Raw genomic sequence first — 16,659 nt, forward strand, 5'->3', positions numbered from 1 at the left:
TTATAGGGGTCACTGGCTGATTCGGGACAGCAAGAGACTGCTCTTAGAATTGCCCTTACCTGCATGCTTTAAACAATGAAGCCTAATAGCAGGCAGTTACACAGAAGCAGCAAGTAATCTGCCCGCAAGGAGTAAGGCCATGGGAACTATTGGGCAATGACAGCTATTCTAGCAATGTCAGGTATTTTAATATGGCTGAATGCTTTTCCTTTATGAAAATGTGCTAAAGCATGGTGTCTATGGGGATGGCAAGATCTCAAATCATTATATCATTCCTGGAGCTGCTACTAGAATATGGGTACTTAATAGCTTCATGTGCTTTATTTTTAGTGCCAACTTGGTGAGTTAGAATCTTTTTCTCTTAAAGGGAAACACTACCCAAAACGTTTTTGGTTTAATGAAAGCAAGTGAAATTCCAAAGAACATTCATATATACAGTACATCAATTGTACATTTTAATTATAATTGCTATTGAAAGCATTATCTGTCTGGCTGTTTATATTCTCTGCACTACTGACTCTTGAATCAGTATAACAGGACCTGGATCTAAAGGAGTGCCAAGGACTGCTACATTTCAAGAATACTGCTTTTGGTAGCAATTACATTCACCAAGAACCTTTATAGCTTTTAAATAAATTATAATATAAAATTGCTTAGAATTACATTTATTTTCATTTTGCAAAAAAAACTGTTTTTAGTTCTCCCTTAAAGAAGTTGTTCATCTTTAAATTAGCTTTTAGAATGATGTAGAGAGTGATGTTTTGACACAATTTGCCATTTATTTAGCTCTCCAGTTTGCAATTTCAGCAATCTGGTTGCTAGGGTTCAAGTTACCCTAGCAACCATGCATCGATTTGAATAAGAGACTGGATATGAATAGGAGAGGCCCTAAATAAAAATAAAAAGATGAGTAAAAAAAGTAGCAATAACAATGCATTTGTAGCTTTAGGGCAGAGACATATGTGGAGATTCGGGGGAGATTTAGTCGACAAACCGCCTCTTCTTCGGGTGACTAATCTCCCCGAACTACCTTCCCACCAGCTAGAATCAAAATCGACGACGGGATGGCACTCTGATCGCTTAGTTTTGCCTCACAAGGAAACTTAGGGTGACTTCAGAAAACAAAGCGCTCCGAGTGCCATGCCACTGGCGATTTAGATTCTAGCCAACTGGAAGGCATTGCAGGGAGATTAGTCGCCCGAAGAAGAGGCAATTTGTCACCGGGCGACTAATCTCCCCGAATCTCCACGTGTGTCTCTGCCCTTACGGAGCATTTGTTGGGGTCAGTGACCTCCTTTTTAAAGCTGGAAAGGTAAATAATTTAAAAAAACGATTAAAAAAATTAATAAGGACCAATGAAAAGCTGCTTAGAAGTGGACATTCAATAACATTCTAACCCCAACCAGTAGCTCGTGAGCAACATGTTGCTCTCCGACTCCTTGGATGTTGCTACCTGACCCCTTGTATGTTGCTCCACGTCGCCTCAAAGCAGGTGCTTATTTATGAATTACTAGCTTGTAGGCAAGCTAATCACAACCCTTATTTGGCACCCCATGATGACCCAGGACATGTGACAAGACAAATGCAGTGGCAATTTCATATATAATTCATCCCAATGATCCCATAACATGTGGCATGATTAATTCAATTCCAATTACCCCAGAAAACATAGTTTTATAAATTCAGCATCAGTTTCATGTATAATACCCCAGAACACGGGACAAGTAAAAGGGATCCTGTCAGTGGAAAACATGTTTTTTTCAAAACGCATCAGTTAATAGTGCTACTCCAGCAGAATTCTGCACTGAAATCCAATTCTCAAAAGAGCAAACAGATTTTTTTATATTCAATTTTGAAATCTGACATGGGGCTAGACATATGTCAGTTTACCAGCTGCCCCCAGTCATGTGACTTGTGCCTGCACTTAAGGATGGAACTACTTTCTGGCAGGCTGTTATCTCTCCTACTATTGAGTGTTGTTCTTAGATCTACCAGGGAGCTGTTATCTTGTGAAAAATGGATTTCAGTGCAGAAATCTGCTGGAGCAGCACTATTAACTGATGCATTTTGAAAAAAACATGTTTTCCCATGACATTATCCCTTTAAGATTCTATTTTATCATTTTAAAACATTAGACTCTGCAATATTATGGGTATTTAATGTTATATTTTTAAATGTTACATTCTGTAATAACGAAGCATATTGTAATTGTATGTGATATTTTAATAGTTTAAAGGGAAAACCAATGCTGTAAATAATAAGCAGGGGACTGGAACTGTGGAACACATCACCTGCAGCCCAGCACATCTGTGTTTCAGTTGATGCAATAGCACACATTACTTGGAAAAAGACCCAAATATGCCGACCAACCAAAAGGAATTTATAATAGAGGCTATTTCCTATATACTAAACCATAATTATTTCTGGTTTACGCACAAGTTGGAACGCACAAACCGGAAGTGAAAGCGGAAACCAAACGGACACGCTGGAATGGGCTTTAAAAGGAAGGATACAAACAAATATGGTAGAGACGCCTCTGAGGAAGCTGGTAACACCCAGCGAAACGCGTTAGGCATAGTTTGGGGGACACAATAACCTAGACCAAGGCACCTGGAGTGAGCTGACAAGAGTTTGGAGTGAGCTGACAGGACTGCCCCTGGGGACCCCAGAAAAACTGTTTTTTGGACTCAATGCGCAAAAACCCGTAAGGGAAATGTGAGTGTGAATTTTAATTGTTTTTAATTATGTTTTAAATAAACGGTGTTACACTATTATCGGTTTGTATTCCTGTTTGGGAACTTGGAAGGAGCTGTGAGCGCTGAAGGAGAAACCTGAGAGAGCTTCATGCTAAACGCACCATACCACGGCAGTGGTTTGTAAGTAGGCATTTTATACAGAAGGTGGAGGCATCTGCATCCCTGGAATATATTCTATTTCACAGAAAAAGCACTCTTCCTTTCTTCTGTCCACCTGTATTGCCACTTTATACCCTCATTAACAGTCATTTGAAGGAGAAGGGGAAAACACATCCATTTAACATCCAGTGCACGCACGGGGTGATATTTCACATTGTGAACGTATTGCGATATGTTTGTTTTTTATTTCTGTTGCCACAGGCGCTGATCGCTTCTTATACATATCCCCTTTTTGGGGGTATATATATGCTTGATTTTGGATTCATATACAGTTGAGAGACTGTGAAGGGGTCGGCAAGAAATAATCTAAGAGACTGACATTTTTTATTGGGCTGCATTCTGTAAGCTATATATTGTTTTAACATTTTTAGTGCTTATACTGGGCCTTCTTCTGATTAAAGTTCCTGGCATTGCATTGCACTGGAATTTTTTTTAGTTAAAAATGATCAGTTAAGCCACGTGTGCCCTAGGTAGACGGCTGTTACAGTCCCTCTGGCTAACATATTATTGCACATGTCTGTGATAAGACAATAGTTGGTCATGTTGACTCTGATTGCGTTTTTTTAGGAAGCTTTGGAAGTGTTTCCTTAAAATCAGAATAATATGGTACGTCAGTGTCTGTATTCTGAAGTTTTCTGTGTAGTAGATCCCAGTGGGAAGGTTTGCATGTCATTACGTTACAGAGCACAAATGGGAGCAGATTGCAAAAGAGACCTGTACTTAAAGGGGTGGTTCACCTTTAAGTTAAATTTTAGTATGTTATAGAATGGCCTAGTCTAAGCAACTTTTGAATTGGCCTTCATTATTTATCTTTTATGGTTTTTTAATTATGTGCCTTTTTCTTCTGACTCTTTAGACCCTCCTATTCATGTTCCAGTCTCTTATTCATGTCAATGCTTGGTTGCTAGCGTATTTTGGACCCTAGCAGCCAGATTGCTGAAACTGCAAATTTAAGAGCTGTTGAAAAATCAAACCCAAATGCAAACTGTCTCAGAAAATCACTCTCTACATCATACTAAGTGTTGATTTATTAAAAAGTTAAGATCATTAAAGGGTAAACAATCCCTTTAATAAGTGGCTTTGGGCAGAGGGTGCTTAGCTCCCACCAGCATAGTACTGCATGTGGACTAAGTGCAGAGCTTAGTGCCAGCAGTTGCTAGGTGGCCCTGACCCTACCTCCTGCTGTAGGGTGCAAAACCAGAGTCTGGATGAAAATGCTTTTTAAATGAGTTCCAAGGGGGTGTGCTTGCTCCCCTTAAGCTGGCCATACATAAAGAGATCTGCTTGTTTGGCAAGGTCGCCAAATGAGCGGATCTCCACCTGATATGCACACCTTCAAGGGGGCGATATTGGGCTGATCTGATCCTGGCCCTAGGGCCCAACAATTTGATCACATTGAGCAGAATATAGGTAGTTAGATTGAGGACCGCATCAACAAACCAAAGCGATCCTGGATCCGACAGGATTTTTTAACCTGCCGATCGACATCTGGGTGACTTTCAGCCAGATATTGGGGAAGCCCATCGGAGCGCCCCCATACACTGCCCAATAAGCTGCTGACTTCACCTTAAACGAGAAGGAAAGGTTAAAACTAAGTAAGCTTCAGCAGAAAGATCTATATAAATGCACCAACAAACCCTCAAAGTAATGCTGCTCTGAGTCCTGTGTCAAAATACACACCAAATTTCTTTGTACATATTTCTGTGTACACATGGGTTTCTGTATCAGACTTCCTGTTTTCAGCTTAAACTTCCAGGGCACGGGCTTGAGCATGCTCAGTTAGCTCCTCTCCTCCTCCCCTCACAGTAGTAATCTGAGCCCAGAGGTATGAGTGAGCAGGGAGAGACTCAGGAAGGAAGTGATGTCACACCACGCTAATATGCCAGTTGCTATCCTAAACAAACAGAGTTTCTAGAGCTGTTTACTCAGGTATAGTAAAGCATTCTATAGAATAAATTTAGCATTCTAGCTTGCACTATTGTGGCTAAGCTATTGCCAATAAACTGTCTCTAGATTTCCTTTAATTACTCTAGTACTTACATCTAGGGTGAAAGAAAATAACTGCTATTTTCTGCCATGTTGTTGGCACTATCATGGGCATACTGTCAAAACTGTGCAAAATAGCGATGCTGTGCAGGACCAACAGACACACCATCACAAGGATCCTCTCCGCATCCCACTTAAATGTGTCAAACCCTGAATCTGTTATAACCATGCTGCTCCTCCCCATCAGTACAGTAATGGTTCCAAATTGCTGTTACGCTTGGAAATTAGAATAAGCATTGCCTGTGCAGAAAGTCTGTAATTCTATCCACATTATACCAATTAAAGATCCCACTGATGGTGGCATATAATCAATAATTTTTAATTTTTTTTGGCAGGAACAGCTGCAAAGTGCAAAATGATGACAGCTCATCGCTTGTACTTGATGTTTGTGCACAGGTAAACCATGTATATGTTTCCTCCAACCCAAACCCAGTCCTATTTCAATTGATGCCCTTACCTTATTTTCACATATCTGCTCATGCCCTCCTTTGATTCTTTTTCAAAGGTCCAGTGCTATACTCCTATCCTTCTCTTTCCAGAGCCAGTCCTATCCTACTCCCTTTATGTTAATTAAATTTTTTTTAAAAATCCAGTCTGGGCTTCCTTCCCAATTCCAGTTCATTTATCCTTTCCTTTTCACAGATGTTCCAAATCTATTCCTTTCCTTCTCCCATAAATGAGTAAGGCGACTGGGCTTTTCACTGCCTTGGGCAGACATTGCTATATCATAATGTATTTTTGTTTTGTTCGTGCCATTTATCCTTTAGCCTCAGGCCCTGAGTCACTGTCTTAAGGTGGCCATAGACACACAGATCCTATCGTACAAATCGAGGATTCGTACAATTTTCGGATCGTGTGTGGGGAGTGCCGCCAGCTTTCGTCCGACGGAGATCAGTCGTTTGGTCAATTGGTCAGGTTTGATTTTGAACTGACTGATCCCGCTGGAGCCCATGGCACATCGTAATCGGATCGTTCGGCCATCGGCCAAACAATCAGATTACCCCTGATATAGCCATGCTCTTAATGGCATATCGGGGAAAGATCCGCTCGTTTGGCAATGCCGCCAAACGAGCGGATCTTTGCGTCTATGGCCACCTTAGTCCTTCTTTGACAGAACCAATTTGCATGCCCTGCTGAACAACACAAAGTGCTCCCTTTCAGATAAATAAACACAAATATATCCAGCTCCCTGGGCAGAATAATCTTTGGACCTTTGTTACGGCCATGTTTCTTGTAATGGGGTAATATTAGTAAAGTCATTGGACTCTTGCCCATTATAGTGTAAACGGACATGGTTTTTGGACTGCAGCAGTCACTGTTTTCATAATTTAATAAAGGAATCTAACTTTGGAGAAGGAGTGTGGCCTTTCCCCCCCCCCTTTTGTTTAATTCGATTCAATGAACGATTAACATTTATTTCAAGCAAAAAATATTCACTGAATTATAGTTCCCTTTTAATGGTGCTTCTCCTTGTCAGTGCATTGGAACTGCTATAATAACATCGTATTACAAATGCCAGGACTATTGCAGCTTCTGTTTCTAATGGTCTCCCATTGGCAGCCGTCCATACAGTTGGGTAAACAGTCCAGAACAAATATCTCCTATCAATGTAAAGGGCACTTGCACTTTTGCTTTCGCCCATTTATATTGGATTGATTTCATATTTTTATGAAGGATTACAAAGGCCACAATTGCATGGGCCGTCTCGGCATGAGTATTTACTTTGTAACTAGAATCAGTCATGTGCTTGTCTCCATTGGGTTTGAGTAATCTGTACTATTTAATCTGTACTATTTATAGCTTTGCTGTTGCATTGTTCGGCCTTTTCTGTTTCACTCAGTAGGGGGCACCAAATATACTTCTGTAAGCTTGAGAATGATGATTGTGCTTTTCTTGTGAGCTTTTCTTGTAGGCCTAAGAATTTGTTAGGCCAAAAAATTAGTCTTTTAAATTAATGCAAATATAATGTACTGTTGTGCTGCACTGTTTAAACTGGTGTGTTTGCTTCAGAAACTCTACTATAGTTTATATGAACAAGCTACTGTGTAGCCATGGTGCATTCATTCAAAGCTGAAAAAGGAGAAAAGGCACAGGTACACAGCAGATAACAGATAAGTTCTGTCGTACACAATGGGATTTTTCAGAACTTATCTGTTATCCGTTTTGAAGCCTGTGATTGAATGGCTGCCCCCATGACTACATAGAAGCTTGTTTATATAAACTATAGTAGTGTTTCTGAAGCAAAAGCTCCAGTTTTACCAGTGCAGGGCAACTGGACATTATATTGTCATTCCTTAAAGACACTTTCAGTTTTTGCTCTTACTGTTCCTTTAAGACTATGTGAATGTGTGTATAAAAGGAAGTTACTAGGGGATGCTGGGAACTGCAGTTTGTTAAAGCCCAGAGGGCATAGAACCTGAATATGACATGGGGACCTTGCTGTATGTGGCATGGAAAGGTCCCAAAGTATAACCATAGGCCCCCTGGCTTGATCTACTTCGTGAAGGTTTGCCAGATCTCAAATTTCTTTCTCTCCTGTAATTAGGGTTGCCACCTGGCCGGGATTTTACCAACCTTGCCAGTAAAAATTATGGTTGATCCCAATGTTATTAATAGGGAAAAAGGATAAATATATAGGAAGGCCGGAGGAGAGGTCACACAGCAAAAGGGCAGCACTCCGTGTTTGAGTAAAATTGCCTTTATTTCCACAAGCAGGGCAACATATGCAGCAACGTTTCGAGCCTAGCACGGCTCTTTGTCAAGCTAACATATCACTTTACAACATTTCCTTTATATAGCATGTTATCACAGCACCACCTGGTGGAATTGTTACATAATATTTAAACTTTCAATTAGACAAAAATGTTTCACTTATCTGACAATGTTTCATTTAGAAGTCCAGTAGCAACAAATTATCAATAGTATATCCCCAGTGTGGCTGTGAATAAGGAAAATATTAAAAACGTTATAAAACCACAATAAATTATCTAAAAACAGCAGTTAGATCATATTCCATATTTAATCCATTTGGAGTTAAAGTGTCTAGTTTACGGATCCACCAGGCCTCTCTATACAGGAGTTTCTTGACCCTGTTGCCACCCCTTCTTATCTTAGGAACAGCATCTAGGATCTGAAACTTCAACTGTTGTACTGAATGTCCTGCCTCCACGAAATGTTTAGACACTGGCTGGTCCAATCTTCTACATCTTATGGCTGATTTATGTTCCCTGATCCTGTCTCTGGCCATACGTGACGTTTGTCCCACGTAGACTAAGCCACACGGGCATTTTATAGCATACACCACAAAAGTGGTTGTACATGAATAATGGCCAGAGACAGGAACAGGTATCCCACTTCTAGGATGATAAATCACCTCCCCTTTCTGTATGTTATTACAGCAATTACATGAACAACATGCAAAAGTCCCCTTTTTCACTGGACGCAGCACTGTCTGTTTTTCCTCATTTCCTCCACCTATATCTGCTCTCACTAACATGGAGCCAATTGTACGAGATTTTTTGTATGACATAACTGGTGGATTCTGGAAAGCTGGAACCTCTCCAAGGCCAACCTTTACAATGTCCCAATGTTTTCTGATAATTTTACTGATGTTCTCACTCAGTGTATTATATGTTGAAATAAAAGGGATTCTACAGTTGTTATCTCGCACTTTTTTTGTCAAGAATTTCTCTCTCTCCACTTTCTCCACCTCCATTCTTTGTTTCTGTATTATTGGCCTAGGGTAATTTCTAGCGACAAATTTATCCGCCATCTCATCCATTCTTATTTGGGAGGTATCATTGTCAGATACAATCCTCTTTATCCGAGTAAATTGAGATTTAGGTAGTGATCTTTTTATTTGGGGAGGATGGAAGGAGAGAAAGTGGAGTAGAGTATTCCTGTCTGTCTCTTTCGTGAACAAATCTGTGTGGAGCCTGTTTCCAGCCACATACACTGTTGTATCCAAAAAAGCAATTTTTTTAGGATCAATATGTACTGTAAATTTGATATGCGCACATGCTGAATTTATTTCCTCAAAGAACTGTTCAAAGGACATACGTGGCCCCTCCCATACCAAAAAAATGTCATCTATATAGCGAAGCCATTTAATGCAATGTCTCACATATAGCTGATTATCATAAATGAACTTTTCTTCAAATTTTCCCATAAAAATATTGGCATAGGAGGGCGCCACGTTTGAACCCATCGCCGTGCCCTTCAATTGTAAGTAGAAATCATTCATAAACAAGAAGTAGTTCCACCTGAGTACAATTTCCAAACAGCTCAATGTAAATCTCTTTTGTGCCCCATCCAGGGTCTCATCCTCTTCCAAATAGAGTTGGACTGCCTCCACACCCCCATCATGTGGGATGGAGGTGTAGAGACTCTCCACATCCATTGTAATGAGCCAAATCTCTTTTTCAGGTAAAGCTATTCCTCCCAGTTTATTAAGAAAATCTCCAGTGTCCTGTACATAAGAAGGCTGTGAGGTCACATAAGATCTTATAATGGTATCAACAAATCTTGCTAGAGGGGTAAAAATAGAGTCAATCCCTGCCACTATGGGTCTCCCAGGGGGCTGTCTTATATCTTTGTGGATTTTGGGCAGTATATAAAACACAGGGGTCACTGAGTCCCCCTGCATTAAATACTGTGCCGGAGGAGAGGCACCAGCAGTTTATATAGGGAAAGACTAATGATAATTATGTTACTGTTTTTTCTGTACACATGCCTGGGATTTTACTAATGGATATTGGGCTGCACAGACCATTTCATAGTTGGAAATAATTGTCAGAAGCATTTAGTCACTGAGGCTTTATGCCACGCAAGGGGGCCTGTCTCACACCTTAATAGCATGGTTATAGCAATTCCATTTTTATATTCCATCAGCTGGGTAGGAGGGTATGGAACAGAAAAGGAAGGTGGTATAATGTAATTAGTATGGACACACAACCCAAAGCCAAATAAAGCCTATTGAGGCCACTTTTAGTGCAGCATACCTACCAACTGTCGCATTTTTTGTGGGACAGTCCCGACTTTGACAGCTCAACCCGAAGTCCCAGATTGTTACTGAAATGTCCAGACTTTTTTTGATCTCCTGTACTGAACAGCCAGAAAAAGATACTACGTTTTTAAAACATCATTGCCTTTTGGTAGAAAGCCGAGAATATGTGGCACTTAGTTACATTTGATACATTTTAACATAAGCAAAGAAACAAATGTACCAATATAAGATAAGCAGGTCTCTTGGGGAAACTGTGACTTGCAGCTTAAAGGGCAATTCACCTTCATTAGCAAAACTGTAATAACACATGGGCAAATCTTTTTGTCCCTCTTTCATTTTCCAAAATGTTGGGAGGTATGGTGCAGGGCTGTCTTTAGTTGTGGTGGAGTTTGGGGCAGAACACACTTTTTCATTTTATTTTCAAAAATGAGAGCTTTCATAAGCTGCTATCGCCACCTTGCTCTGCTGACATTTATTGATCTTAGGGCAAGCACTCTGTCTGTGCATTAATGAGACCCACGCATAGATCAGTTTTACGCTTAAAGAAATTGAATAAATATAACAGGAATCCACAGTAGCAATGGATATATGTGCAAGTGCAGATTGGTGCCATTCTTTGCAGTGTGGAAATACATGCATCAGCATGAAAACATAGAAGCTGTAGCACTGGATCTATGAGCTTTTTACGGGACGTCAGTTGTATATTTAATGGCACTTGCAGGTTTAATTGCCAACCTGTCTCTTCTTCTGGGTTAAGGATCATTGCATCCCCTGTTGCATATTTTACATTCAGAAATATAGATGTTATAAACCTCTTCTGGATGTTGGTGCATCTGATATATATATATATATATATATACACTGTATCTTGCTTAGGGCAGCAGCTAGTGTTAGATTATTATTATGAGGCTCAGCACTAGCAGGGATACATTTAAACTGGATAATCCTTTCAAGGACTTTAGGGTCAACATTTGAATCTGCTGAGGCAGTGAGAAGAGACACAAAGTGTTTAATCCAATTACAAGGAAATTATGAGCATGTTCAGACTTTAGGGACTAAGGACCCCCCCCCCCAAGTTATTACCCAGAAATGGGTCCCCATCAGGCTAAGTCTACATGATCTTCCTTTTGTGTATTCACACAGCATGAGATGGAGTTTGTATCTCTCTGCACTTGAAAGTAGTCAGGTGTTAAAGGAAAACCTTAAAAAGCTTGCCAATAAGATAGGTCACTGAATAGGATATGAATTATAAAATAATGTTATCAGATTGGCATATTGCCCATTTATCTTTGACTTTGAGCTGCCATTTTGTGACAGTCTGTGTATCACAGATTACTGGACAGGAGGAAGTGCAGGCTCCAAATGTACCAGGAAGTGCGAAAGTAAAAGACACTGCTCTGTCCATTCATTGTCTTAAGTAACCTAGGATGCATGTATGTCCTTGGTTTGTATGCGAGCACAGTGCCTCATATGAGCCAGAGGGTACATTATATTCATTAAAATGACAGTTTATCTGTGTGGGATATACTGTTAAAAAACATGTTATCGAGAAAAGGCTTTATTTATATCAAACAGTGGACTGTTTTATGTGATATGTTTTTAAAGTGACCTGCAATTAGGGTTGCCAGCTTTTTTGTAAAAAATACCAGCCTATATTCTTGGAGTTTTTTCCTATTAATAACATTGGCATCAGGCATCATTTTTAACGGCCACGCCAGTAAAATACCGGCCAGGTGGCAATCCTACCTGCAATGTACAGGGGTATAGCTTTGCTTCCCAAATATAAAATAATCTGGTGGTTTATTTCTGTACCACATGTTTCTGGGTACACCGCCCTCTTGTTTTCCTGACCCCATTCTGTAAGAGAGCCGAGGAGCCAGTGAGTGAATCAGAGCTTTCTCTCTCTCTCTCTCTCTCTCTCTCTCTCTCTCTCTCTCTCTCTCTCTCTCTCTCTCTCTCTCTCTCTTTTAACTGATATGGGAAGAGGTAAAACATTTTTTTAAAATAACTTTTACCATCTACATGCTTCAACTACCAGCATTTTGTGTCATAATTTTCACAACCATCCTAGAGCAACTTACCAGCCTTACAGCCAAGGTCTGCTCATCTTAATTGTGTCAGCCCAGTCTGTGCCCTTCATTTTTACGCTGCTCCTCTGCCCTAAAGCTTTAAGCCATGTCTCCTCAGTATCCAGGGATTATCTTTAATTTGAATATATTAATATAAGTATGCACACAGACCTCTTATATACACAACTCTCTGCTTATTGGCATGCATGCACATTAGATCTAAAAGGAACAGTAACTACAAAAAAATGAAGTAATGAAAACATAATGTACTGTTGCCCTGCACTGACGCGACTAGTGTATTTGCTTCAGAACCTCTACTATAGTTTATATAAACAAGCTGCTGTGTAGCCATGGGGGCAGCCATTCAAAACTGAAAAGGGAGAAAAGGCACAGGAAACACAGATAAGCTCTGTAGCATACAACGGGATTCTTCTGAACTTATCTGTTATCCATTGTGTATCATGTGGCTGCCCCCATGGCTACATAAACACTTATTTGTATAAACTATAGTTGTGTTTCTGAAGCAAACACACCACTTTTACCAGTGCAGAACAACATTATATTGTCATTCCTTTAAAGCACTTTCATATTTTGATGATACTGTTCCTTTAACACTCTAATTCTGGCCATCTTAGGTGGATAAACGCAATAGACAGGGCAGGCAACCCCAAGCCCCATTAAGGTGATATTTGATGGTTATGCTATTTGTCATCTACAGCCAAATATTCTCCATGAAAGCTAGGGCTTGAAGACGCCATGTGTGTAGTCCTCTATGCAGTTATCATATTTTATTCTCTGTAGACCGCTTCACCCCTAGTAGTCCAAAACAGATAACACTATCGTCACATTTTATGTAAAATGCCTCCTGAGAAAACTACAGTCTTTTCGGGACCTGGGGATTTCTGAATGACTACTATAAAATCAGGTAAACATTAAATAAACCTAATAGGCTGGTCTTGCTTCCAATAAAAATTGATTATATCTTAGTTTGGATCAAGCACAAGCTACTGTTTTTTTTTTATATATTTACACGGAAAAAATAAAATGTTTTTTTTTTTAATTATATGGATAAAATGGAGTCTATGTGAGGTGGCCTTTTTGTAATTCAGAGCTTTCTAGATAATGAGTTTCCAGGTAACAGATCCCATACCTGTACTACATTGGAACTTTCAAGATGTAACCCTTGCCATTAAGATGATAAGATACAGTGAGATTGCTTTAATAATTGTCGTTTATCAACGACAACGTTGGGCAAATTTGCCTGTGGGCAGTAACCCATGGTAACTAATCAATTTGTCGCATTCATTGTTCTACCTGCAGGTGGCTGAAAAAAAAAGCCAATCACTGGTTTCTATGGATTACTGCCCATGGGGAAATTTGCCCAGTGTTGATAAATGAGACCTACTATGTTTTGAACCCTCAGTCCATACAGTGCTGTTGTCATTATACTGACCATGGGCAATACCACAAATTTTATTTTTGTCCTGACTACTATCCTAGCTAATGTATGGAGCTGTTATGTCAGTATAGCATATTAAGGGAATTCAAATATTAGCACTCGGGAAAAGGGCCCTCTCTGCTTTTGCTGTTTTATGGTAGGTCTTTGTGTGCCACATGTTTTTGGTTGCCCTTATGTATCATACTGGTTGGTTATTGTGTCTAAAGCTCTGCTTATGTTCTGATGTTCAGATGATTGCTGCCAAGGCACATAGAATAGGCACCACCAAGGTGTCCCTGGTGTCTTTTACGACTGATCTGTTGTGGAATGAGTCAAGTTCCATCGCTATCTTTATTTGAAGCCAGTTATCTTACTCTTATTATAGAGCTATTACATAAACTATACTTAGATACCATTATTAAGTAGTATTTGGAACTAACCATGAGCACCATTGCTTCGGTTCACAACCATTGCTGCTCAGCATTTTACATAACTTGGATCCATGTACAAACTGCATTATTAACATGATTTAGAATAAGACTGTCCATCTCTTGATATCTAGGCCTAAGCAAGTGATCTTTTAAGATTTAACCTCAAGTGGAGAGAGCTAAATCAATCAAAAAATTTGGAATCACTAACCCATGTGAAAAGTTCTTAGACTAAGGCTATAGAGGCACGAGTTGGATAGACCTGATGTAGAGCCATCTTGATTAGTGTCATCATTGTCCATAGAGTCACCAGTAGGCTCCATGTTTATTGATCAAAGAAGAGTAAGTATCACTGTTTTTGGAAGGAACCATGACAGGAACATTAATCTTCCTGAAATTTAGGATAATTTATGACTAAGGAACTATGAGCAATTTATTCCTAGACTCATATTTTAAACACATAAAACACTGTAATTAATTTTTAGATCCACTGGTAAGCACTTATATATACTCATAAGAGAGTCATTATATTTATCAGTAGAATGTCTCACTCTCGTTATGGCCATGGTACCCTGCTAAGCAACATGTTGCCTTTAGCCTTAATGTACACAGAAGGGCTATGTCTTTACTTGAAATAATTACTGATGTTGAAAGTTTCCAATAAAACAGGTATGGGATCCGTTATCCAGAAAACCGGTATCCAGAAAGCTCTGAAAGGCCGTCTCCCATTTTTAAAAATGATTTCCTTTTCCTCTGTAATAATAAAACAGTACCTTGTACTTGACCCAAACTAAGATATAATTAATCCTTATTGGAAGCAGAACCAGCCTATTGATTTATTTAATGTTTACATGATTTTAAAAAAGAAGATGAAGATCCAAATTACAAAGATCCGGTATCCGGAAAACCCCAGGTTCTGAGCATTCTGGATAACAGGTCCCATACCTGTATCCTAACAGTATCCCATGAGTGCAATTACTTCTGCTGTGGTATTTGTATAATGGTCTTAATACCACCCTAGATCATGAGAATTACCATCCTTAGAATTACCTGCATTACAACCACCTGCCGTTAGTAAACTATCACTGAATTGCTTTTGTTCAGGGCATCAGACAGGAAATCAAGACTAGGGAGGAAGCCAATAAAGTGAAGCTGAGCAAATATTGGTTTATTCAAACGGTAGCTATTTCCGAAGGGACATTGACAGGAATCTAGCTAGACACTAGTTATGTTCCATGTGTACCACCAACGATCTCTAAGTCTAACCTTTTTAGGGTTATGTCCCTACAGATAATTACAAAGGAGACTGAAGTGAAAGACTGGCAGTCAAAGTACGAGGATAGTCACATGGAGGTTTTGGAAATGAGGTGAGTCCCATAATGGTAAATATTGTTTCCTAAGTCTGTGGCAAAATACCTGTACAATTAATTAGCCTAATGCACTGGCAAGTGATAAATAGGATCATCAATATACATACTTAATTATAGGTTCATAAAGTAACCATTTTTTGATCCAATCCTATTCTTCCACAATATAATGATGGCAAATTTTGATTTATACTGAGAACAAGGGTCCTAGGTTGTGATGTATTTATTGCGTCCCTTACAGTGTTTCTTTCTTTTGCAGGAAGATCGTTGCCGAATATGAAAAAACCATTGCACAAATGATTGGTGAGATTTTACAATAACAACCCACAGGTCTAGGGAGGCAATATATAATGATCTAAATCCCATCCTACTGTGTTTTAGTCTAGACTATTGCTGGCCAGGAAACAAGGATGGAAAATTAAAACTAACCTGAAGGTTTCTTAAAAGTTGTAGAACCCTACGTAGTAATTGATCACTTCAACCATGTAAAGTAGTTCTTAAGTGAGTAGAACACATAGACCTTTCAAATAGCAGTACAAATTGTAAAAGGAGGACTGTACTTGTGGCCATACATGGCTAGTTGATCAGGCAATTTGACTGATCTCAACCATACTGCTGGACCATCTATGTTGGACCTCAGCTAAAATGTCCATGTCCAATATGTAAGAAAATTTCATCTGCCATGTTGACAGGTGCTTTATGTATCATCAGATAAGGAAGTGTAAGGGAGATGCCTGGTTGCTAGGGTCACTGTCAGTAATCCATAGCAGCCAATCAGATTTGTTTAATGCAGATAATTCGTAAATTATAAATGTTAAATTGCTACCTTAACCAGTTGAAGTGTTGCAGATCAAGTACATGAGAATTCATAAACCCATTAATAACAAAATGGTGTCCACAGCAAATTTAATTGTTAGGGGAATTCACACTATAATGTTATGTTCTACCTAATATTTTGTATTGTTCTACTGGTGCAATAATTAAATATTTATCTCTGTGATTGTCTAGAGGATGAGCAGAGAAGCAAAATGGCCTCCCAAAAGAGCATCCAGCAACTGACTATGGAGAAGGACCAAGCCATTTCTGATCTGAACTCAGTGGAGAGATCTCTCTCTGACTTCTTCAGACGATACGAGAACCTCAAAGTCATCTTAGAGGGCTTCAAGAAGGTACTGGTTTAGGCCATAAACTCTTCTGCTTGTGCTTATGGTCTATTGTATAGACATACACTCTATATATTTCTCTGGAAAGACCACCAGAACATTATTATTAGCAATAATATTTGTATTTACTCATATGACTGGAAACTACCATATTTATTCTGACAAGGAAAATTATCTTAGGACACTAGTAAAGCAGCACCTTGCTGCTGGATTATAAAGGGACATTGT

General features: G+C 39.3%; 2 protein-coding genes across 3 annotated transcripts in view; one reads left to right on the forward strand and one right to left on the reverse strand.

Annotated features, from left to right (window-relative positions):
* Positions 1-16,659, reverse strand: part of nodal1.S (nodal homolog 1 S homeolog) — a 111,792-nt gene that overhangs the window by 77,658 nt on the left and 17,475 nt on the right. The window lies entirely within an intron of this gene.
* The window catches only part of tacc1.S (transforming, acidic coiled-coil containing protein 1 S homeolog), a 51,989-nt gene that overhangs the window by 31,369 nt on the left and 3,961 nt on the right, over positions 1-16,659 (forward strand). For both annotated transcript variants that reach the window (XM_018255002.2, XM_018255001.2), the window contains exons 4-7: positions 5,297-5,357; positions 15,192-15,268; positions 15,528-15,571; positions 16,277-16,437. In XM_018255002.2, the coding sequence (XP_018110491.1) occupies positions 5,297-5,357; positions 15,192-15,268; positions 15,528-15,571; positions 16,277-16,437 (343 nt within the window). The remainder of the gene's footprint in view (positions 1-5,296; positions 5,358-15,191; positions 15,269-15,527; positions 15,572-16,276; positions 16,438-16,659) is intronic.

The sequence above is a fragment of the Xenopus laevis genome, chromosome 3S, assembly GCF_017654675.1.
Source record: "Xenopus laevis strain J_2021 chromosome 3S, Xenopus_laevis_v10.1, whole genome shotgun sequence".
Lineage (NCBI taxonomy): Eukaryota > Metazoa > Chordata > Amphibia > Anura > Pipidae > Xenopus > Xenopus laevis.